The sequence below is a fragment of the Topomyia yanbarensis genome, chromosome 3 (assembly GCF_030247195.1).
Source record: "Topomyia yanbarensis strain Yona2022 chromosome 3, ASM3024719v1, whole genome shotgun sequence".
In the NCBI taxonomy this organism is placed as follows: Eukaryota; Metazoa; Arthropoda; class Insecta; order Diptera; family Culicidae; genus Topomyia; species Topomyia yanbarensis.
In genome coordinates, this window is record NC_080672.1 from 13,166,392 (window position 1) to 13,190,483 (window position 24,092).

The 24,092-nt window shown below is 42.4% G+C and overlaps 1 protein-coding gene across 4 annotated transcripts in view; it reads left to right on the forward strand.

Annotated features, from left to right (window-relative positions):
- LOC131693502 (serine-enriched protein) overlaps nucleotides 1–24,092 on the forward strand; it is an 84,269-nt gene extending 60,177 nt beyond the window's left edge. For 3 of the 4 annotated variants that reach the window (XM_058981366.1, XM_058981368.1, XM_058981367.1), the window contains one exon: nucleotides 9–333. In XM_058981366.1, the coding sequence (XP_058837349.1) occupies nucleotides 9–191 (183 nt within the window). In that variant the 3' untranslated portion in view covers nucleotides 192–333. Of the gene's footprint in view, nucleotides 1–8 lie in introns of all 4 variants that reach the window. The other variant, XM_058981369.1, reaches the window with a different exon arrangement.

Sequence of the window (24,092 nt, forward strand, 5' to 3'; positions counted from 1 at the left end):
TGTTGCAGGCAGACCCAACAAGTGTGGACCCCGGAAAGCTCTCCCCCAACTCCAGTCGAGTAAGGAGGGCACGTCAGTCACATGGTCGTTCGATGTCCGTACAGAGTTCGTTGGATCCGTATGGTTCCAACACTACGCTTAGTTCTAGTGGCAGCAGTGATCCAGCTAGTGGACCACCTCATAGCAACTAACAAAGGCTAAACGGCCCCTCCTCCCCAAATCCAGAGTCATCCAAGTCCCACCATCACCACCACCATCATCATCATTCAAAATCTCTCCCGAAGATTCGCAAAGCCAAGTCCCAGAGTTTCCGAACCCGACGCAGTCCATCGGAGCGCAAGAGTTTCGTTTCGTCCTCACCGTGGAACTTCAATTCCGATCCGCGTAAAAGTCCCGTCAGCAACCTACAACAGCAAATCCAGCAGCATGTGCCAAGATCACCGGGCAGTGCTTCCGCTCACCTGGAACACCGAAGTTCAATCAGTTCACAGAAAAGTCCGGTACTATCCCGACAGGGTACACTGCGATCATCGCATCGCCGAAAGAGCAGTTTAGGCGCATCGCTGAATCTCAACCAGGGACGAAGAAGTCCCAACAGCCTGCTCAACGACCGTAGTCCACAAGGACACAAGAGCCCAAACCTACTAATCACCGACCAAATGTACGCCCAAAGCTTCCAGGTCAGCCTCGATCGCAAGTCACCGACTGCAATGTCCTTCTCCGGCGGTCGACGTAGTCCTTCTGGTCTGCGAAGTCCATCCGGGCTTAGAAGTCCTTCAGGTTTACGTAGTCCATCGGGCCATCGTAGCCCATCTGGACTTCGTAGCCCATCGGGTATGTGCAGCCCATCCGGACGACGCAGTCCTCTAGGCTTCAACCTGCAATCCGAATACTCTAGTCTGCTGCAAAGCCAAGCGGAACGCTTCTCACCTAACTCTCTCAGCAGTCACTCCGTTCAGGATCGCCGTAGCCCGACCATCCATCTACCGCCAGAACGCAGTCGAAGTCCGATCGGTTTCCAATCACGCTACGGTGGTGGAAGTTTCTACGGCGATCGCTCAGCTCGCACTAGCCCTACCACTCTGGGCAGTATCCCTCCAATCACGATCTCAAACCCTTCGGAAACCTATGAGATCGTTCAGAAATCAATGGAATCGGAACGCAGTCCGCTGAAACCGGACGCCCCGTTCACTGTACCAATGTCTACCTCTTTCCAAAAACCAACCACGTCCACGTCCGGCACTGTCGGAGCTAGTACACCCGGATCAGCCTGTTCCAGTACAAACAACCAAGAGAAGAAAGAGAAAACTAGCGTGATGAAAGAGATTTTGGCTTTCGTGAGGAAGCCTTCGAAGAAAGTTACTACGCGGACGAGTAAGTTTGCGGCTGCTTTCTCCCGAGCCGAGGGTAACACGGGTGCTCCCTTAATACGGCAAAGTACTTTCTCCAGTATACCGAATACGTCGAGTTGCGCGGGACGTAATGCAATCACTAAACAGATGTCGGAGATTGGTTTCGAACCGATCATGTCCTCATTGAAGCTGAAGGCGGTCGGATCCAAGATGTCACTGAAATCGTTGAGGAAGTTCAGTAGCGACAAGAAGGACAAAAAGTCCAGCGGAGACGAGATCAGTGATATCGAGAGTAGCGACGGGGGTAAGATGGAAGCGGGTTTCAATTCGCTAGAACTGCCGTTCGAGTTGGAAAATGTGCGATTCGAGAAGGTAGGCGATTCTTACATCAAACATGATCAAATTAAGGAAGAGGAGAGTCCTCGAGGTTCTCAGGAAAGTGAAGATGTGGATGAAGAGCGGTTGAAGGTAACGGCTGTCAGTGAGATCAAGAAATCATTGGAGGCACTTTTTACACGGCAAGAACCTATCGATGAGTCGGTGGAGGATGGTCGCAAGGATTCGGAGACAATGCAGTGTCCGACGTTTGAGATAGAGCCGCCGTCGCGGCGAGCTTCGTTTGATCCTCCGCGTTCACCATATCTGGAGAATCTACGAAGTATGAGTGATACCGATCATGAACCGACTCATCACAGTCGACTGGATTCCGGCGGGGACAGCTTTGAGCTAATCGATACCACTGATCGACGGGGTGAGAGCAGTGTCAGTGATTCACATCGGCATTCGTCGATGGATACCAGCTTCGACATGAGCCGATACCAATCGACTAGCTACGAAGATCAGAACTCTAGCTTTGAGCTCGTCGAACTGGATCCCTCACAGAAGGTTTCCCCGTTCGATATTCGAAAATCTTCGATCGAGATGGTAGATCCGGAAACCTTTCATAGATCCTACCCGGAGGGACGAAAATCCTCATTGGAAACGCACTTCGATCTGGCCGAAGGTTATCAGGGGTCTAGTCCGAGGAGTGCATTCACGATCACACCGAAAGCTAGAAAGCAGATATCCGAACCAGGTCGAAACCGCGACTATCACGGTAAAGTAGCGGGTATGAAGACCCACTATTCAGCCCCACACCGTGCCAAATCCCCGCTCTCGAATCAAACCTCCTCCAACTTCAGCTCCCGAGACAGTTACGACTCGATATTTGAATCCTTACCTCATCACGATGTTCGCAGTCCGTACTCGGACCGTGATTCCAAGCAGCACTTCCACATGCCCCGTAAATCGTCCAACGAATCCTCGCGCTTCCTGTGTACCGACAAACGTTGTGCCTCAATCTTCGAACCTCGCCCAGCCCGTCTTTCATCTACCCACCTGGACACGTCCAGTGGCAGCGAGTTTGAGCCTCCGTCACCGCGGAGGGCTGCCAGTGCCTCGCCGAAGCACACCTTCACCTTCCGGATCGTGCTGAAGAAGGTCGACAGTTCACCGGATGCGATCTGTCCGTCGGCGGAACGACGCAATCGGGAAAAACCGGACAAGCACAAGCGGCGCGACAGCCGGCGGAAGAAACTGCTGGAGATCGGTAAAAGCTTCTAAGGTAGGTGGGTACGTAGGTAGGTAGGTAGATAGGATGGTTAGACAGTAGGCGCTGGGAACATGCCATCATGTTAGCGCAGATACACTGCGGAAAGCAAGCTGAGAAATGGAAAGCGGAGGAAATCAGAAGGGTATATAATGACAGCACAGCAGGCGCTGTTGCATTTGAAGGTTAGACTAAATTTTAACAAGTTTACATCCAGTATTACATTAGAAGTGTTTTTGCGATTCTATTTGTGCCCCTTTTTTGAATCGTTGTTTGCTGTACTTTCCTCTGCTCGGCAGGTGAGCTTAAATTTTTGTAATCATTTTTTTATTATATTTAGTCGTGAGAAAATATAATCCGAATGCTCAAAAGAAAACGTAGAAAATGAGCAAAACGGATATTATGATCAAGAGATCAGTTTTGTTCGGACTGATAAGTTTGATACCACAGTTTCTTAAGTAAGTTCTCGAAGAAGTAATCTTTTTGACTAGAAATTCCTAAAATTTCAAGCCGACAACATTATACATTTTAGTTAATTCAGTTTGCATTTTTATATTCCCATATATATATTTTATTCGCATATGAGATTGACCCAATGTTATTCAAAAACTCCTCTGAACACACCAACTCGATAAAATAAGAAAAACTTTTGTTGTTGTTAGTGAACCACCGCTTCAAATGGCGGGGCAGTTTGTTTTTATCGACTGCTCTCAACTGACTATGGAGTATACTGTTCCGACATGTAGTCACTACACACAATCAGCTCCTAGCCTGCTATTTCTTATCAGTAGATATTTAATGCCACGTCGCTCGTCGATTTTAGCATTGATTTGAACCATTTTTTGATTCGGGAAATTTGCTAATCCTGTCCTAACCACTAGGACAGTCCTCACATATTTATAATACATATTTCAGATTTGGATGGATATTATAGTGACAAGACAAAAATACTCCTTCTGGAGCACTCTGAGGCGATCAGGCACTTGTTTATAATCGGATTCAGGAATCGTTTGCATGTTCGATCCTATTAGAAAATGACCCGGAGTTAGGGCCTCCAAGTTGGACGGATCGCTGGACATCTCGGCAATAGGCCGAGAATTGAGGCACATTTCCACTTGTGCTAGAAGCGTCAGTATCTCATTCTGGGGATAGCCAACTTCTTTGAGGAGGTGTTTCTTTGCTGAGTTAACAACCGCCTCCAACAATCTGCCAAAATTAGGGGTGCGATAATATTAATTCCCAGATGATGTCTGCATTGGCACACCAGTCGATAATAAATTTGCGGCTGCTATCGTTGTAGTAGTGTAGTAGCTTGTAGAGTTGTTTGTTTGTTTGTTTATTGGAGCTTTAACCTCCTGGTCATTCGCCCGGGAGTTTGTTTAACTCGTTCGCAGCCCCTTTAAAGTTCGTAGCGTTATCCGAGTGTAGAAGACAAGAAAATACGCAACGGTCCCGCGCAGCTTTGTATACGACGAATACAGTCGTAATTCGCTGGTTGGACACTCTTTAGCTGCACCGCTTTTTAGTTAGACCTCCGCTAGTTGGACCATAGCTCGAACGTGGAAATCGGGTCTGACGGCTGTTCTCGCTATAGGACTCTTGGGGAACTTCGATTTGGCGATACATTTTCTCTATGTCCGCTACAAATGCGATCGGTCGGGTACGAAAGCTCGATAATAGGTTGCCCTGCACTACCGGGCCGACGAGGAGAAGAAGATCGTTTAATGAATAACCAGACGTAGTGCGGCACGAGGCGTCAAACACGACGCTGATTTTTTCGTGGTACTCGTAGTTTTGAAACCCGCGTAATGCGGGAGGTAGCTATGAACGCTAACTTCATCGACTGGATCAGGGATCTTCCGCATATGACCAAGTCGTTGATATTCGTCCATGAATTCGTGGTAAGCAGATTTTGTGACTTCGTCCCGGTTAAGGCGCCGTTCTAAGCTCAGAAGGCGTTTCTCGGCGATGCTCCTTGATTCGCCCTAGGTGGATATTTGGATCATCCGTTCGTGGAAGGCGGACGACATATCGTCCACTATCGTTGCGTGTAGTTGAAGACTTATAAAGTTCCTCGTAGGAAGCTTCTTCTACTGAGTACAGTCGGCATACTAATTCCCAGAATCTTTTCAGGACTGATTCTAGGCTGCACTGGGTCAGGGCTACATGGAAGACGCGAGAGGAGGGTGGAAGTGTGCCATACCAACGGCCAATTACGGCCCAACCAAACACCGTTTCAACCAAGACTGGAGATCCTTCGCCGAGGTTGATTCTACCATTCTTCAGGTATTCGTGGAACTGCTCAATGCCAAGGAGTAAATCAATGCGTCCAGAAACATTAAACGAGGGGTCGGCTAGAGCAACGTTTGGAAGTATTTTCCATGACGAGATGTCAACATTAGTAGATAGAAGATCTCCAGTTGGCTTTGGGAGAACCAAAAACTCCAATTCGCTCGAATGCTTCCCCAATACCGATTATGGGGACACTTACTCGTTCTGATCGCAGGCACAGACGACGGGCAAGCTTCTTCGAAATGAAATTCGACTGTGAGCCCGAGTCGATCAATACACGAGCAGAGTGTGGTTGTCCCAGAGCCGTAGCAACCTAAGGGGCAAGAGGGGGCTTTGCCCCCCCACGCGTTTTGCGCCGAGCGAAATTATAGATTAATCAAATAAAAAGCAAGAGGACTATTTGTATATTGTATTCTGGGTTAAATAGTATCGACCCGAAATTTCATTGCCGCTTCATGAAACACCGCGCCTAGACGATCTGTCATAATATAGCAAATTGCACAATGAAGAGCCGAATGAGAACACAAATTCTTCAAAAATTAGATGCAGTCTTGTCGATGTACGGTTGCTCCAACTGATGTGGATGGGCACCTTGCACAGCTAGCCACTTCCACTCTGCACAGTGTTTTAAAACGTCGTTTTCGTGCTCAAAATTAATAGCGTCTAAACTCTTTAACTTTAGAAGTATAGATTGTTCGGAGAAGTTTTTGCCCTTATGATTGCGCATCTCCAGAAGTATATCGTTTAGTTAATTCACCTAAAAGTAATATAATGGAACGTTATTTCGGAGCTTAAGCCAAATGTCGGTGTGGCGAATCCCGAGGAGCTGCCGGAATCCGATATACTGATATGATTTGCCTCGAATCGTGTGCCGAATCATCTCACCATCGTCGATCTCGCAGTCTCCAGTCTCGACCAATCGCCCTGATAGTAGCGGAGCAGATCGGCATTTCTCTAGGTCAAACGCTATGCTGATATCGCCACCAATTCTTTCGGCTAGTTTGATGACTACACCCAGTCGTTCTGTCGAGTCAGCATAGATCTTGATGTCGTCCACGTAGAAAGTATGGGACGTCTCTTCCGGTGAGCTTTCTTTATACCTTATCTGATAGTCATTGAGGTGTCCTACTGTGCGGGATAAAAGAATCGTCTTGGAAGGTCCCCCTCAAGACGCGAAGCATTCTAGACCGCAACACGTCTTTTCCACTTCTGAGCTGAGCAGTTTTATCGTTCCTCTCTCCATCACCTGCCGTAGGAACCTTAGACTACAGGATCAGCTTTATACATCTTTAATACCTTGATGAGGAGCGAGTGCGATATGGAGTTGTATGTCTTCTTGTAATCGGTATACTAATGTTTCGTTGGTTACACACTACTTCTCCAACAACATCGTAGACCTCTTCTCCATTCTCGATTGGCTAAATTTTCTGGACCCCGAAGATGTTTATACAGCAGTTCAAACATTTTCCAACGTTTTGGGTTATGTTATTGACAGGCACGTCCCGAAATTCATCATCAACAAATTGGCCATCCTTGGCAAACGAGCACGATGCGACGGCTGAAGTCCATTAGGAGAGCTGCTCTACGGAGGTTGACCAAGTATCGCACAATTCCACTCAGAAACTATTACGTCAGTCTCAACCATGCTTATAAACGAGCTAGCCAGGATTGTTTCTTTCGATATCAGCAAAACATTCAGCGTATTCTCAAGTTGCACCCAAAACGTTTCTGGAAATTTGTGAGTGAGCAGCGCAAGGAATCCGGACTGCCGTCGTCTATGACTTTCAACGGCCGCACAGCTATCACATCCCAAGATATGTGCAGAATTTTTTCGGAGAAATTCGCGAATGTGTTCACATATGAGGCCTTAACAGTTGATCAAATTGAACTCGCTGTTAGTCAAGTTCCGGTTGTGAGCCAAACTCTAAGCGCTATTGATGTCAATGAAAGATGAATACCAGAGCTTGTTCTCGGTTAAAATCGTCTTTCAATCCGGGACCCGATGGTTTCCCTTCAGTACTTTAAAAAAGGCACATCGACGTTTTAGCACTTCCCCTTCTTCGCATCTTTAGAGCATCTATTGCCATTAGGCAATCCATGAGGCATTTCTGATCAGATGATTTTTTCTTCTGGCGTAACTCGGGTGGGTGCGATGTCTGACAAAATCGCCGATTTGATCCAACATCAAACGAATCGGGCTAACGAAGTATGGTCGTCGGACGGGTTTTTCTGTTCGCTGGAGAAAACTTGTTGACAAAACCACTCGCTGAATTGTCAATCAAACGTCGTGGTGGATTGCCTAATTGGCATCTTTCCATCCTGCTGGAAGTCCGCGAACATGTTCCCAGTCCATAAAAAGGGTAATAAGCGAGACGTCGATAATTACCGGGGAATTACTTCATTGAGTGCTGTCTCGAAGTTGTTCGAGAGTTGGTGATTATGGAACCTCTTCAGGCTCACTGCAGGCAGTACCTAAGTGACGATCAACATGGCTTCATGTCTGGCCGTTCGACAACGACTAACCTGCTTTGCCTAACATCATACATAACAGAGAGTATGGAACGTCGCGCTCAAACCGATGTTATCTATACAGACCTATCTGCCGCTTTTGACAAAGTGAACTATGAAATAACAATCGCTAAAATGGAGAGATTTGGAATTAACGATAGTCTGTTGCAGTTGTTTCGATCCTACCTTTTAGGTCGAGAAATAGTGGTTGTCATTGGAGATTATCAGGCACCCACATTTATTTCTACGTCAGGAGTACCCCAGGGAAGTCACTTGGAACCGCTGATGTTTCTGCTTTACTTCAACGACGTTCATCTAGTTCTGAAGATTCCACGCCTGTCCTTCGCAGACGATGTCAAGATGTTTCTTCTCATCAGCTCTACTGAAGATTGCAGATTACTCCAACCACAGTATGAAACCTTCGCTGACTGGTGTAACACGAACCGTATGTGTGTAAATCCAAAAAAGTGCTAGGTGACATCGTTCTCACGAAAAAAGACCCGATTTGTTTAAACTACTGTCTACCTGATACTGAAATTGAACGCGTTAGTCAGGTGAAGGATCTAGGAGTGTCTAGGAGACTCGCAATTTGCGCTTAAACAGCACGTCTCTTATACAGTTAGCAAAGCATATCGAATGCTGGGATGCATCTTCAGGATAGCGAAAATTTTTACTGACATGTATTGTCTCAAAGCGCTGTACTGCTCTTTGTCGTACTCAATCCTGAAGTACTGCTGCGAAGTTTGGAGCCCAAACTATAACAACGGTATTGAGAGAATTGAGTCCGTGCAACGGCGCTTTTGACGTTTTGCGCTTCGTAGTTTACCGTAGAGAGATCCCGTCCGTCTGCCAAGTTACGAAAGCCGGTGCCAGCTGATTAGTTTGGAACCCCTGATTGTTCAATGGAATACAGCAAGGGCTTTGTTTGATGCTGATACTTTGTGAGGTCATCTGGATTGCTCAGCCACCTTGGAAAAAATTAACATAAATGTTGCACCTCGAACAACGCGTAACAACCTCATGCTCCGATTGCCATTTCAACGCACTAATTATGCACGGGGCCATTACGGGCCTACAAAGGATCGTCAACCGAGTCTCATCAGCTTTCGACTTTAATTTGCCTCGCCCAACGCCAATGATTTTACCTAGCCTTCAACGGACCCGTAATGTCGGCTGATTCCTTCATTGTTGATTTTTTCACTGTATTGTTATTATTTTTATCAAAGTTTGTAACGATTTGACTGTTAGCAATAAGTTTAGCATTAAGACATCATTGTGGCTTTGAATTGCCTGTTGGTGTATATATGATAAATACAAATACAAATACAAATACAAACAATGATTGCATGGAGGATAACTTGATCTTTTCAGTCTTGTGTATTTTTTTACACCCTTCTGCTCCTCTGGTCCTTCTGGTGCTATTCTTCTCATAGTGGGCTGTATGTAGTGATGAAGGTGCTCATGATCTTGTGCAGACTTCTTAGACAGGTAATTGGTATGTCCTTGGGGATGAGAATTGTGGTACCACGGGTGATGAAATCCGGCGATAAATGGGGTTCGCGTAACGCCCAATTTCTAAGATACTGTGTACCCTCGCATACATCATTGGTTTCGACGGAGACAGCTGACATCTCGTCGATTTCTTCGCCTGGTCATTTCTCCACGCGCCTAAACCACTGTTGTCCTTCGCGATATTGTACGGGGACCTCCCAAATACTGATTCAAAGCTATAACATCGCTGATATCCGGTAGACCTTCGCTGAAATTGGGCTTCTTGTGGCTGATTTGGTCATAGAAGTGTAACGCCTTAGCCATTTCGATAAAACACTCCATTACTGAATTAGTGTGTTGTGTTTTTTGTCAGCTGGCGAGCTCCTAGCATGCGAAGCTCAGTATGTGAAATGATAGCGGCAGAGTTGTTCCAGATCCGACTCTCCAATCTCCGCTACCGTAAACATCTTACGGTTGCCACTGTAGTAAGTTCTGCACAAATTCCAGGTGAATTGGGAGCACGTTACCATTCATGACCTGAAGTTCACAGGTTAACTTAAAAGAATACTTCAGCTTCGGGATCCTGGGGCGTGACATTGGATCCGTGTCGCGACATTGCGCAATTGCTTCATCCACATTAAACACCAAATCGTCTTGAGTACTGTGGTTCTAAATATTAAAAATATTTTTTCTTCCAGTCCCTTGCTTTAAATATACGTTAAGTTTAATAAAAAAAAAATTGCCCCCTCACGCAAAACAGGATTGCTACGGCTCTGGGTTGTCCGAATTTATCCTCGATTCAGAGTGCCACCGTGGGAAGAAAATCGGCGCTTGGAGGACTACGATGAGCCGGCACGCTTACTTCCGTTGGAATATTTACCGATCCGCTTGGATTTCCTTGCTAAACCGTAGGTAGAGCTGCTTGCTGAGCCGACGAATTTGCTGTGACCTTTGCTGCCAGATTTGAGGTTGGCGACTGATGCAGCAGTGTGTGATGCCGTTCACGACAAGGACGGCTCGTGTGCTTCGAATCACAATTTCGAGAGATATGAGACGATTTGAAGCAGTTCCAGCAAAAAACGTTTCTGTGAGACCAGTTCTTGATGCCAGAACGCCAGAACACGCCAAGCAGGTGGAAGGATTTGCGCGGGTAACTGAAGTCGCTGTATTGGCTCCCGACTAATGAAACAGAATCTTTTTGGTGAAAGTATTTGAACCGATCATCTTAACCGGAGCTGCTTGAGAGCGATGTTGTATTTCCGACGAAACAGTCTGCAGGATGCGAAACTCCACGCACGCATCATATCCAACATATTCCGATTTTGACGCATATTCTTCCCAGGCTCTTAGAATTATTGGATCAATTTTGCAGGACACCATTCATACCAGCGGTGTGTCCCAGGTTTCTACTGCCTCTCCAAACTTCGACAATGCCCTCACGTGGCGTTGAAAATCGTCCACTGCGGGGATTCTTTACGAATTGGAGCAATATCATGGAGCGCACAGAATAACTGTATCTTGAGAAAGCGCTTGTTGTCATAGCGCTTGAGGAGTGGCCCCCCAAGTGTTTAGATAGTTTGCTGATTCGATATCCACCATTTCATAAGGCTTCCGTGTCTCTCCTTCCAACGACTGGAGCAGGAATTGCAGTTTGGACTTGAATGTGTCCCGAAATCCTAGCCACCATCGAATTTTGAATGGCAAATCAATTTTTGGAAACCGCAAGTGAAAATTGGACGGTTGCGGTACATTTGCATTGGTGGCATTGCTTGTTGAATTCAACTCAACAAATCTGCTATTCATCAACCATCCTTTCGTGACACAATAGCTGGAATCAAATTCTCTCCGTTCCTGTAGATGTTTCACTAACGAAGCTTCTCCATCGTCCATCCTTGCAATCTCCGATTGTACCTTCACATAATCACGGTACACTTGGTCCACTAAGTCCAACCAAACCGGTATTTGAGGGAAATGGCGGTCTTCCTCATAATTTTCCACAAAGGACTCGACTGTTGCTAGTATTTGTATTTGTATTTGCATTTAAAATTTGTGTTAATCTGACACAAAGTCTTAATGAACTAAACTAAAAATAATTAACCTAATGTAACAGCAAACGGTGACGAAATTGTGATGAATTATAATTGAGGTCAAAGTGCTCGGCAAGCTCGTTGAAGCGACGAACCATCGCTAAGATCGGACTATTAGCAGCGTAGTTGGTGTTTCGCATTTCGATGTGTAGTAATGTCCGAGGGCGAAGAACACGGGTTGGGGCGTAGAGGTTGATTTGTCCAAGGGGATCGGGAACATCATACTCAGCCAACAGAAGCTTTGATATGAAAATGGACTGCGAAGTATGTCTACGTTCTTGCAAAGTATGTAGTCCTAATAGTCTGCAACGGTTCTCATATGGTGGCAGGTTCAACGGATCATTCCAAGGCAATTGACGTAAAGCATATCGTATAAATTTTCGCTGGACAGCTTCAATCCTTTCACTCCACGTTGCATGATAAGGGCACCAGACGATGTTTGCAAATTCCAACTGCGAGCGCACCAGTGAGCAATATAAAGCCTTGAAACACAGAGGATCCCGGAATTCGCTAGAAATTTTGAACATAAAACCTAGAAGTCGATTTGCTTTGTCGATGGTCGCTGACAGGTGATTGGTATAAGTTAGCCTTTCATTGAGAATAACTAGATCTAGATCTTTTACGTGGTCAACGCGTTGCAGCTGAGTTCCGGCAATGTTGTAGTTAAAATTAAGCATGTCTCTTGTACGATGAAAACTGATGACAAAACATTTCGTAACACAAAGGATCAACATGTTTCTTTGACACCAATTGTAAAATGTATCAATGAGACACTGTAACTCACGGCAATCGGCTTCATTCCTTATCACAAGAAATATCTTCAAGTCATCGGCAAAAAATAGTTTCCCTCCACGCATTAGAACAAAGACCGCATCATTGACGAATAATGAAAATAGTAATGGACCTAGTGTACTACCTTGGGGAACTCCGGAATTATTACAAAAAGATTCAGACACGTTGTCACCAATTTGCACGACGCACTCGCGGTGAACAAGGTAGGATCGAAGCCAGTGGCAGAAACTCGAGGTACATCCTAGTTTATCAAGCTTTGCAAGCAGTATCTCATGGTTAACTGTGTCGAAAGCGGCCTTAAGATCTGTGTAGACCGTGTTCACCTGGAGTTTCCTGGATATGTTTTCAATGCAAAACGATGTGAAGCTAACTAAATTCGTCTCAACCGATCGACCAGGCAAGAATCCGTGCTGACAAGGGCTTATGTAATATTTACTAGCAAAAAACAGCACCTCGTTGATAAGCGCTTCGAAGATTTTCGGCTCAACTCTCAGCGAAGTGATTCCCCGGTAGTTCACGATGTTGCTTTTGTCATTTTTCTTGTGAACCGGAAACATAACTGAAAACTTCCAATCATCGGGAAATTTTTGCTGCTGAAGCGACACATTGAAAAGGTGCGTCAGTGGGGTCGCTAAGATATCGGAACATTTTTTCAGAACAGCAGACGGCATAGCACTTTGTCCTGGAGCATAAGACGATTTTGTTTTCCGTATTGCAGAGAGAACCGATTGTACTGAAATAGTGAATACATCCATATCCACTGCACCAATGGGAACATCACGGGTCGCGTTTTCGAGCTCGATGGCAGATGGCACATCAGTCGTGAAGACACTTGAAAAATAGCTGGCAAATAGGGAGCCGTTGTAGTTGCTACTTCGCCATTGTAGACCATCCTAGACGGAAGACCCGTTTCCTTTCTCTTCGTTTTAACAAAAGCCCAGAATCCCTTCGGATTTCGTCGTAAGGTTTGTTGGATGCGGTTCACATATCCTTTGTACAGAAATTTATTGTAACAGCGGTACTCGTTGCTGGCGAGTGCGAAAAAGCGCTTGAGAATAGGGCATCGACGATTTGTGTACGCACGTAGGGCTTTGGCACGGGTGCGTTTCAGATTCCGAAGCATGGCGTTAGATCTTGGAGGCTTCTTGGGAGGTTGATATTCTGGCAGGGGTTTTTCAACACAGTCAATGAGTAATCGGTTATAGAGATCGACTGCAGCATTTACATCAACTTGATCAAGTAATACACTCCAGTCAATCAACGATAGGGTGCGACATAGTGCTGCTAAATCAGTTTTACGAATATTACGACGATTCACAGCTAAATCTTCTTCATGTTGTGGTGAACTAATGATGGAAATGGATATTTCTAAAGCGGGATGATAGTTATCCAAAGGAACGATAACACTGGAAGCTTCACTCACAGAACACTCAGGTAAAGCATTCTCACTGACGAACACAAGGTCAAGAAAACGGGATTGATGGTTGGAAATCGTGCTTACTTGATTTAGTCCGTGAAAAGCCATCCCGTCCAGAAGTAAGCGGCTGGCAGGATTTGTTGTCGGAGATAACGGGTTAGGGTAAGCGTATCCATGTCCTGAAGAAACCCACATCGGTCCTGGTTGGTTGAAATCACCAAGAACTATTATCACATCGTTTGCATCTGCCTGAGAAGAAGCGTGTTCTATAGAGTCGAGATGGAGCTGCGTAATAGTGCAGTCAAGTCGCTTTTCAGGAGGAATGTAAACAGCTCCAATAAAGTAGCTCTTCGTCTGCGTAGTAATCTTCGTCCAAACAACTTCCATGCTTGATGAACTATCCACACCAAATTCACAGGAGGCTAGTGCGGAAGAAACAGCGATCAAAACTCCCCCGCCGCGACCATGAACACTGTTATGTGCGCTTCGATCCGCGCGATAAACCGCATAAGAATCCCCGAAGAGCTGCATCGATGTAATACGATCATCAAGCCAAGTTTCCGTTGGAACATAAATATCGTAGTCCCCGTCAAGAGCAGCCAAGTACAAGTCCTCGATTTTCGTCCTTAGCCCTCTGACGTTTTGGTAGTATAGCCGTAAATCGCCAGCGCCACGTGGCAATCGTGCCGACATGCCGAAGGGGCGTGATGTACCCGATGGCATGCTAGAAACCAAAAGGTTTTCAGGGAGCGGATCGTCATTTAAAGCAAAATACTCGCCTGAGAAGGGAGTTCGGAAGACCCCCTCACGACCTCCGAACGCAGGGCCGGGACGACTGAGCTGGTCGCTGGCTGGTAGCTGGTCATAGCTGCTTGAACTGATGATGGTGAAGCAGGCTGATGAGTATCGGCCTGAGCTGGCGACTGGTCTGGCTGCGGATAGAGGGGTTTCCAAAAATTTCCAGCTGATACGGTGCGATTGCTCTTGAATTCGCGGAAAAGAATTCCTTCGGGCCATGTTGAAGCAGATAGGGCTCGCGCCTTGAGCTCAGGTTTGATTCCAACTTTAAACGAGATGAAATTCATTGTGCTTACGTCACGATCCTTTGCAACAAGTCTAACAACTTCCACGTCATCGGTGATAAGACGTTGTTTCGCCAGAATGGAAATTTGGTCAACAGAAACATCGCGTGCAATACGTGAGAGGTAAAGCCAAAACTTTGGTGTACGATCAGCTACTGTTATCGTGCCAAGAGATGGTGAAACAGGCATACCAGTACCACGTAATAGAGATGAGACATCAGATTTAGCCCCATCTTTATTCGGGAAAAGACGGCGAGCTTTGTTACGACTGGCTTCGGCAAATGGACGTTGAGTAGTTTTCGGTGTCAACGAATTAGAATTTATAAGGGCCGTAAAATTCGAACGAATCTCCAACTTCAACTCAGTTAGTAATTCACCCTTAAGTTGTTCGACAATTTGGTTGTGTGCACCTAACACCTCTTCCTGTCATAGGCAGCTCTTACAGCTTGTCGATAACGCTTATCGGACATCAGACTAGTGCAGGATTTGCATAGCCAAAATATCTGCTTATTATTTAATACATCGTCAAAGCAGTTTTCGGCAATCCCGCTGCATTTGGGATGAAAAGTAGCATTGCAAAATCCACGGCAGGAGATGTGCGTTCCCGCAATATCATTTGCACACGAGTGGCACAGCAGCGTATTCATTTTCGTTCAATCACACCACACACCACACAAAGCCGAACTGTTGTGATTACACGATTCTACGATCAATGCCGCTCCACAAGCTACTGCTGTCTCGTAAATGAGCGGGTTGACAGGGCAGCAATAAAATTGATTTTCACGGTAAATTAAATTGCTTCTTAACGGATAACACTATCTTCGATTGGCCTTCGTGATGAAACGAGTGACTTACGGGCTGTAAACTTGTCCTTCAGTTTCTTGTCCTTTAACTTCTTGGTGGCCATTTCCCGACGATGTCGTTATCCGAACGACAATAAACGATTTGCACACGCGACGACACGTGGATGCAAAGGAATCGAATTCCTTCCCGAAGCGGTTCGCGAGCGCGGAAACGAAACGAAAATGCTTCCCTTCGCGGCCGTGGCGGCCACCAAGGAAATTTGAGCACTTACGATCTTTTCATATATGATCGAGTAATCGCACTATGGAACACTTGTGAAGGGTGAACATGAAGCTTCGGTTTATGGAAGTCGCCTTTATCCAGTTCCAGCATGTCAGGCATACAGTAATGACCCAGACAAAAAAGATTCCCTTTAGTAAAAAGTACTAAAAGCACACATGACCTCTAAATCAAAGAAGATGCATTAATAAACAAATTAACTGCAAACATGTGTGACTAAACAAGCGACACGTTAGATATGCTTTGTCGATCAGTATAGTTAAGCTTATGCAAGTTGACCAACAAAATCATTCGTTGGAACATTTAATTTCACTCTAGAATTTTTCTCTTCTCTTTTATGGTAAAACATTTGGATAACTGTATAATACCGATACTAAGGGCTTTAATACCGCGACCACTTATCGGTAAAAAGGGCCGTACCTTAGATCACTACATATGATAATTTCCGTCTACCATATCACACCTTGTAGCACCCATTTCACCAAGCAAGAAATATATTTAAATTTTATCGGGTAAGCATCTTTACCGTCGTTGATCGTACTAATCGAAACCAGCTTTAAAATTAATCGACAAAGATTCAGCCTGCTTACCAGAACATGGGGGAGAATTTCACGCAGTAGTGAGGATCATTATGATTCAATATTGATTAAACTTGAATTTACAAACCTTCTTGTAAACAGGGCATGTGAGGCTATCCAACCTAGTCTGAATTTCTTTTTCCACCCAGATCACCCCGAACACAAAGTGAGTTGCTTTGTCAACCGATCACTTCCAAGTTTAACATGTTCGTCATTCGTGTTATTGATCGTTGTTCCAGAAAACGTTTTCCCCTGCCTTATCGAGTACCCTTCGGACATATCATCGTTTACATCGCGATGAAGTTTTTTGTCGGCAGCAGGGTTGTTAACGTTGAATTCAACTTTACCGCCGATAACGATGAATTCAGCGCCATTATCGGCGTTGAATTTGGCGTTGATTTCATCGTCATCGTCAACGCACTGCGTTGAATTCAACTTTAGCGTTATCGTAAATTTTCGCGTTGATTTCTGTTTTCGTCCTTTTTTCGTCAGAGACATTATATAGTGTATTCATAAGAAGTTTAATTTTATATTCACCAGTTCTATAAACATAGAAACAGATATAATTTAATTATATTTGAAATACAAATTCTGAGGTTAGTTTCTGAAGCATTTGACGAATTTTACGATAAATCGTATTCAGAGTTGGCAGCACCCTCTCTGATTTTAATGAAACCTCTGTACATGAAGACTTTATCACGAAAAGCCACTTTGCATATTTAGTTTTTCCAAAAATGATCTAGACTGTTTTTTTCATTTCAATTATAGAGGTTTTCACCTTAAGGTCATTCACCTCTTCGGGATAGAAAAATCTTTTATGAAAAATTGCTATCCCTACGTGCGGGGTCGGGACTCGAACTCAGGTGCGCTGCGTACAAGGTAATCGATTTACCAACTACGCTACGCCCACCCCAGACTGTTTTTTGAAAAGGGTCAAACTTTTTTTTACCAATTTTTTTTTCAAATTACAAATCCTACAAAAAAAAGTTATTTGAAGATAACTTTTCCTTGTCCAAACTGATTTTTTTTTGCAGTGTATTTTTATCGAAAACTAAACCAATGAAAGTCATAATCTTCTCAGAATCCAATAAAACTCAGTTTGTGAGAAGATATTGTCTAATTTAGCAGCTAAGTATATACTAAGAAGCAATAATGGAATATTTATTTAATGACATGAACTCTTTTCAATGGGATTCTCGATTAATAAAAATATATATTTTTATTATTCAAGAATTCCATTGAAAAGATTTCATGTTATTAAACAAACATTCCATTATTACTTCATTTGTTGTACTGTTCAGTGGATATGTAGCAGAAATTTAATTTTGTGATATTTTTAACCGTTTGTTCCACCGCCCAGTTATATAATTCTCGGGAAGTTATGGTATTTCCATAAACGCGAGCAAGACTGGCTCTTTTTGACTTTCGATTGAGAGTGCCACCAATAGCATCACAGGGTCCTTTTCCATGGGATGTTGCAAAAAATGCCATTCTGCGCTTAATTCATACTTTGATTGGAATCTACACAAGCTTGCGAAATTTTTCTTATTTTTGTATTGTACTGCTGCTCCATCAGACAAAACATAAATTTTAGAAAAGTTTGTCAATCGTTTCATAAAATTTATCATTTTTGAGATGATAAGTCTTCCAGTCTTCCAGACTTCATTCAAGTTTGTTATGAATTTATACCAAATTCGTTACTGATGCCTTTTGCATGTATCAGGCAACTAGCAATTGGGAAATTGGATTCTGAGCTGATTATGACTTTCATTGGTTTAGTTTTACCTGGAATCAAATTCTCTCCGTTCCTGTAGATGTTTCACTAACGGAGCATCTCCACTAGGGTGTCCCAAAATGACACCATGTTATCGGGCTCACTTCTTAAATGAAAGGTTAGAGTATTGGGACCACTTTCTTCTTCGGAGTGAGTTTGCTAAAACGCTTCCTACTGGTGGCGACTTTTGATTTTTTGAAAAATGGGCCGATTTTGGATAAGATTTCAAATTTATGCCTGTTGAAGTGGTCTTGAACTGTCTTAGATTTTTTTCAGCATTTTTAATTTTTCTGGAGATCCAAATGGAGAAGTTTGGTTAGTTAGTTTGTACAAATTTGGAATTATAAGAGCGGCAGGGCCATTAAAACTTAGTAAAAAGTGAAATTTTTGGTGTTTTTCATTATTTTTTCTTCATAACTTGGTATTTACGAAATTTTAAAAGTACAGAAAACATTTTATATAGTTGAGCCAAATTCGGGGGCGTAATTTTGCTGAAGAAAGTGTATAGCTATGGCTAATGGGGTATGAGTTATTTAAGTTTTTGTTAAATAACCTTTGACATTTTTAGCAATTTATCAAAAATAATGCTGTTCCAAAAAGTGAATCAGTTCAATTGTGCTTTGACCACACATTGTTTTTCGAAAAATAGAAGGAAAATCATGAAAAATGACGTTTTTTGTACGTCTTTAGTATGTCAGGACGAGGTTTAATGAGCATCTGATGATTTTTTTTGTAACATAAATTATAAAAATAATAACTTTGCTAATGACGCCAAGTCTCTAATTATTTTTTGAAGAGTTAATTCTCCATAACTACTTCTAGGAGGCATCCTCAACAAAACGATTGTGTCAGAAGATGCGCTGTATTCTGTTGTAAAACTTTTTCGAGGATATTTGCCCCAAATTTGACTATTTCGGAATTATGTGATCTAAACAGTAAATATCAGTTTTTCAACACTCACCTCACTCTTCTGCATTTTTCTCCACTTCAGAGTTCCTAACATGAAAATAAGACTTTATATACAAAATGTAAGTACGTTAATCAATTCAGCCTTCAAATATACACCATAACTTGCCATTAACTCGACATATTTGTTTAATTTTAGTGATTTTCAAACCCGCTAGGTGGCTATTAGTATAGAAAATATTTTTTCAAAAAATCGTCAAATGCTCATAAAAACCGATGCTGATGTACTAGAGACAAGCGAAAAACGCCATTTTTCATCTTTTCCTTCTATTTTCCGAAAAATAATATGCAGACTAAGCCCACTTAAGATGTTTTATTTTATAGAACAGTGTTATTTTTTATGAATATCATAAAATGTCAAAAGGTATTTAACAAAAACGTAAATAACTTATACCCCATTGGCCGTAGCTATACACTTTCTTCGGCAAAATTACGCCCCTGAATTCGGCTCAACTATATAAAGTGTTTTCTGTACTTTTAAAATTTTGTAGATACCCAGTTTTGAAGAAAAAATATTGGAAAACACCAAAAATTTCACTTTTTACTAAGTTTTAATGGCCCTGCCGCTCTTATAATTCCAAATTTGTACAAACTAACTAACCAAACTTCTCCATTTGGATCTCCAGAAAAATTAAAAATGCTGAAAAAAAATCTAAGACAGTTCAAGACCACTTCAACAGGCATAAATTTGAAATTTTATCCAAAATCGGCCCATTTTTCAAAAAATCAAAAGTCGCCACCAGTAGGAAGCGTTTTAGCAAACTCACTCCGAAGAAGAAAGTGGTCCCAATACTCTAACCTTTCATTTAAGAAGTGAGCCCGATGACTTTTTTAACATGGTGTCATTTTGGGACACCCTACTCTCGAGGGATGATTGTTCTACACATATTATCAAATCTCAACCGTTACAGAGTTATTGAACTTTTTGTGTAAAAAACTTAGTTGTCTTAAAACAATCTAACTCAAAAAGTATACTTTGTATTTCAAATCTTTTAGATCCATTGGATAGGTGAGAAAATTTCCCATTGAATGGTGTCCTCACATGTTTCAGCTAATGAGGTTAAGTAACCTTTTCACAGTAATTTATTTAAAATTTAACAAATTTGGTCGATTTTTCGTTCATTTCGCGAAAATCTTAATAGTTAACATCGCCATTTTAATAATTCAGATTGTTAGTCTTAAAGAGCTGCATATTTTTTCCTTTGACATGATACACTTATCTTTTCTTGTTTTTATGTGTTTGGGATATTGAACTTGTATATTTTTATCTCATATTCACTAATACTAGCTCTTATTGAAAAAGTATGGCACTTATTGTACCTTTTCTTATTTTTATTCGAAAGCCAGGAAAATTTTGCAGAGAAAAATGTATTGATACCTTTCAGTTAAGTGAATTTATTATTTTTTTTATAAGTTAATTAGTTTAAAGTTAGTGTTGTTAGCATTTACGTTATTTTCTTAAAATAGCAAATGATAACCATCACCATTATTATCATGAAATCAATGCAGCTCAGCAAGCTCTACAATTCTTCCGTTGACTCTTTTAAATTGTCTCTTTTAGTTTCGAAGAAAAATCATTTTTATCACCTCGTTCACCTCGTTTCATATGCAAAAACAACGATTTCGAACCCACTCCGTTTGTGCATGCTTTGTTAACTATTATGTTGCATCGAAATGAAAAGCGATAGGGATAAAGTGTCAGGAAACAAGTTATAAAGAATATTAAGGAGCATCAAATGAACAATAGTAACGATAAGTTTAGTTGAATAATAATTAGAATAATTGCAAAACTCTCGAAAAAACGAAAATTTTGAGTTATTTTACTAGTAAAAAGTAATTTAGCACACTTAACTAAAAAATATTTGTACATACATCGAAAGGAAATTTTCTCAGCTTTCCAATTAAGCCTTGGAAATAACGATATAAAGCATATTTTTTAGATTAGAGTCTTTTAAGCACTTGCAAGTCGATTACAGAAAAAGTTTAGTAGTGGAATTACAAATAAACGAGAAGAGATAGGAATGTGATGTTGAAGAACAAATTATGAATCGTTCTGAAACCCAACTTTTGGACAATAGATATTGCTATAATCACAATTCATTATTTTGAGAAAATTAACAAAAACCTCATCAAAAACACCAACTTTTAACTACTTTACAACTAAAAGATAATTATAACTAATTAACTGAAAGATATGAGAGCACCATTCAATAGGAAATGTTCTCACCTTTTCAAAGGAAGTAAAAGGTTTAAAATACAAAGTATACTTTTTGAGATAGAGGCATTTTAAGATAGATAAGTTTTTTACGCAAAAAGTTCAATAGCTCTGTAACGGTTGAGATTTGATGGTATGTGTAGAACGATTTTTTTGTCCAAATATGACAGTCAATCACCTCGAAAGGTTCTTAATCATGAACCAAACACCCTAACAAGTAATCGCACTATGGAATACTTATGAAGGGTGAACATGAAGCTTCGGTTTATGGAAGTCGTCTTTATCCAGTTCCAGCATGTCAGGCATACAGTAATGACCCAGACAAAAAGATTCCCTTTAGTAAAAAGTACTAAAAGCACACATGAGCTCGAAATCAAAGAAGATGCATTAATAAACAAATTAACTGCAAACATGTGTGACTAAGCAAGCGACACGTTAGATAAGCTTTGTCGATCAGTATGGTTAAGCTTATGCAAGTTGACCAACAAAATCATTCGCTGGAACATTTAATTTCACTCTAGAATTTTTCTCGTCTCTTTTATAGTAAAACATTTGGATAACTGTATAATACCGATACTAAGGGCTTTAATACCGCAACCGTCTACCATATCACACCTTGTAGCACCCATTTCACCAAGCAAGAAATATATTTAAATTTTATCGGGTAAGCATCTTTACCGTCGTTGATCGTACTAATCGAAACCAGCTTTAAAATTAATCGACAAAGATTCAGCCTGCTTACCAGAACATGGGGGAGAATTTCACGCAGTAGTGAGGATCATTATGATTCAATATTGATTAAACTTGAATTTACAAACCTTCTTGTAAACAGGGCATGTGAGGCTATCCAACCTAGTCTGAATTTCTTTTTCCACCCAGATCACCCCGAACACAAAGTGAGTTGCTTTGTCAACCGATCACTTCCAAGTTTAACATTGTTCGTCATTCGTGTTATTGATCGTTGTTCCAGAAAACGTTTTCCCCTGCCTTATCGAGTACCCTTCGGACATACCATCGTTTACATCGCGATGAAGTTCTTTCTCGGCAGCCCTACGATCTGTTAGATAAGAATACTTAGTTTTTGTTTTTGCGAGAATGAGATAACCGAGCACTTCCTCGGATTTACACATATGCGGTTCGAGCTACACCAATCAGCAATGGTTTCAAATTATCGTATTCAGCAATCTTCAGTCGAGCGGATGAGAAAAAAAAAACATATTCAGATCGTCTGCGAATGACAGTCGGGGAGTTTTCAGAACTAGATGGACATCGTTGAATTAAAGCAGAACATCAACGGTGCCAAGTGACTTCCCTGACGTAGAAGTAAACCACTGTTTCTCGATCTGTATGGTAATTCTGTAAGGTTGATTCCAAATCTCTCCATTTTAGTGATTGTTATATCATCATCTACTCTGTCAAAAACTGCAGATAGGTCTGTGTAAATAACATCGGTTTGAGCGCAACGTTTCCATACTTTCCGTTATGTATGATGTTAGACACATCAAGTTAGTCGCTGTCAGAAGCTCAGTCGTGAAGCCATATTGATCGTCACTTAGGTATTGCATGCAGTGAGCCTGAAGAGGTTCCATAATCACTAGGTTGAACAAGTTCGAGACAGCACCCAATGAAGTAATTTCACGGTAGTTGTTGATGTATTGCTTCTTTCCCTTTTTATGGGCTGGGAATTCGTTCGTTCCGTAGAAAGAGCAAAAATTTCTCAGTGATGTGAGTGTAGGGAGAACGACCAGTCATAGCACCAACTAGTGTAGTTGTTTTTCATAGTCGAGAGCCTATGCATCATGAAAATAGCGCTGCCAGAATCGGCGGAAGTGCAACGATCGAACCAGGGAGGCCATGAAGTGGGTCAGACAACATTTTGAGATTTGTTTGGAAGTACGAATGTTTCCAGTTTCCCAAAAGCTACCCTATGTGAGTTCGGCGCCTACAATGCTTGATACGGCGTATGCAGAACGACCCGGCGATCGGCGATGGCATAAGATGGCAGTTGAACGAATACCAGCAGAAAGGGTATATTCATAAAGTGACCCCGAAGGACGCTCCAAAAGACGGACCCACGGTGTACGTTGAGTGTCGTCCTAAATTTCAAAAAAAAAAACGAAGATTCGTACGAAGTCACACCGTATCTCTTGTTCCACCGAATTAAGATTCGGCGTCAAGAACGATCGCCTAATGTGCGCCTGATGGAAGTCGCTACTTTTGGAACTATTTGTTCACAGTGATCTACCCAGTTCGTGAAGACTCTGAACGTCGAAGAACATGCTTAGGAGTATCCAATAGCATCCGATACCATAGTACGGAAACACTACCGACAGCACCGACGATTATGCCGAAAAACAAGTTCAGCTGGACAAGAACACCTCAACGAACGCGTACTCGGGATGAACTGTAAGTCAGCCGGAGACGTTTTTACGTTTTCTACTGCACTGGCCACGGACGCAGAACATTCAATTCAACGCCAAGCGCTACAAGTGGTCATAAGTGCTTTCGGCCCAGCCGGGTTGCTATCCTGAGCAAACGTAAAACCCATAATACCACTATGGTTATGGTACAATTTCACCCCCCCCCCCCCTGCAAGGTGTTTTGATAGTTTTTTAAATGGGATCAACCCATGAGAACACCACGACCGTGGTCCGGTAGATCCCATACAACTACCATGTTTTGGTGTACTTATGGGTAATTGAGACCATGTTACGGTGAAACTTGGCACGGACCATAACTATGGTCCTTTGAAGGGGTTGTATGGTGTATGAACCCACGAGAATTAGCTCGGTATGCTTCTTTTTGATTCATGGCAAAATTTAAATTCAGAGCATGTGAAGTACTCAACGCTTGATACAGTGGCGTAG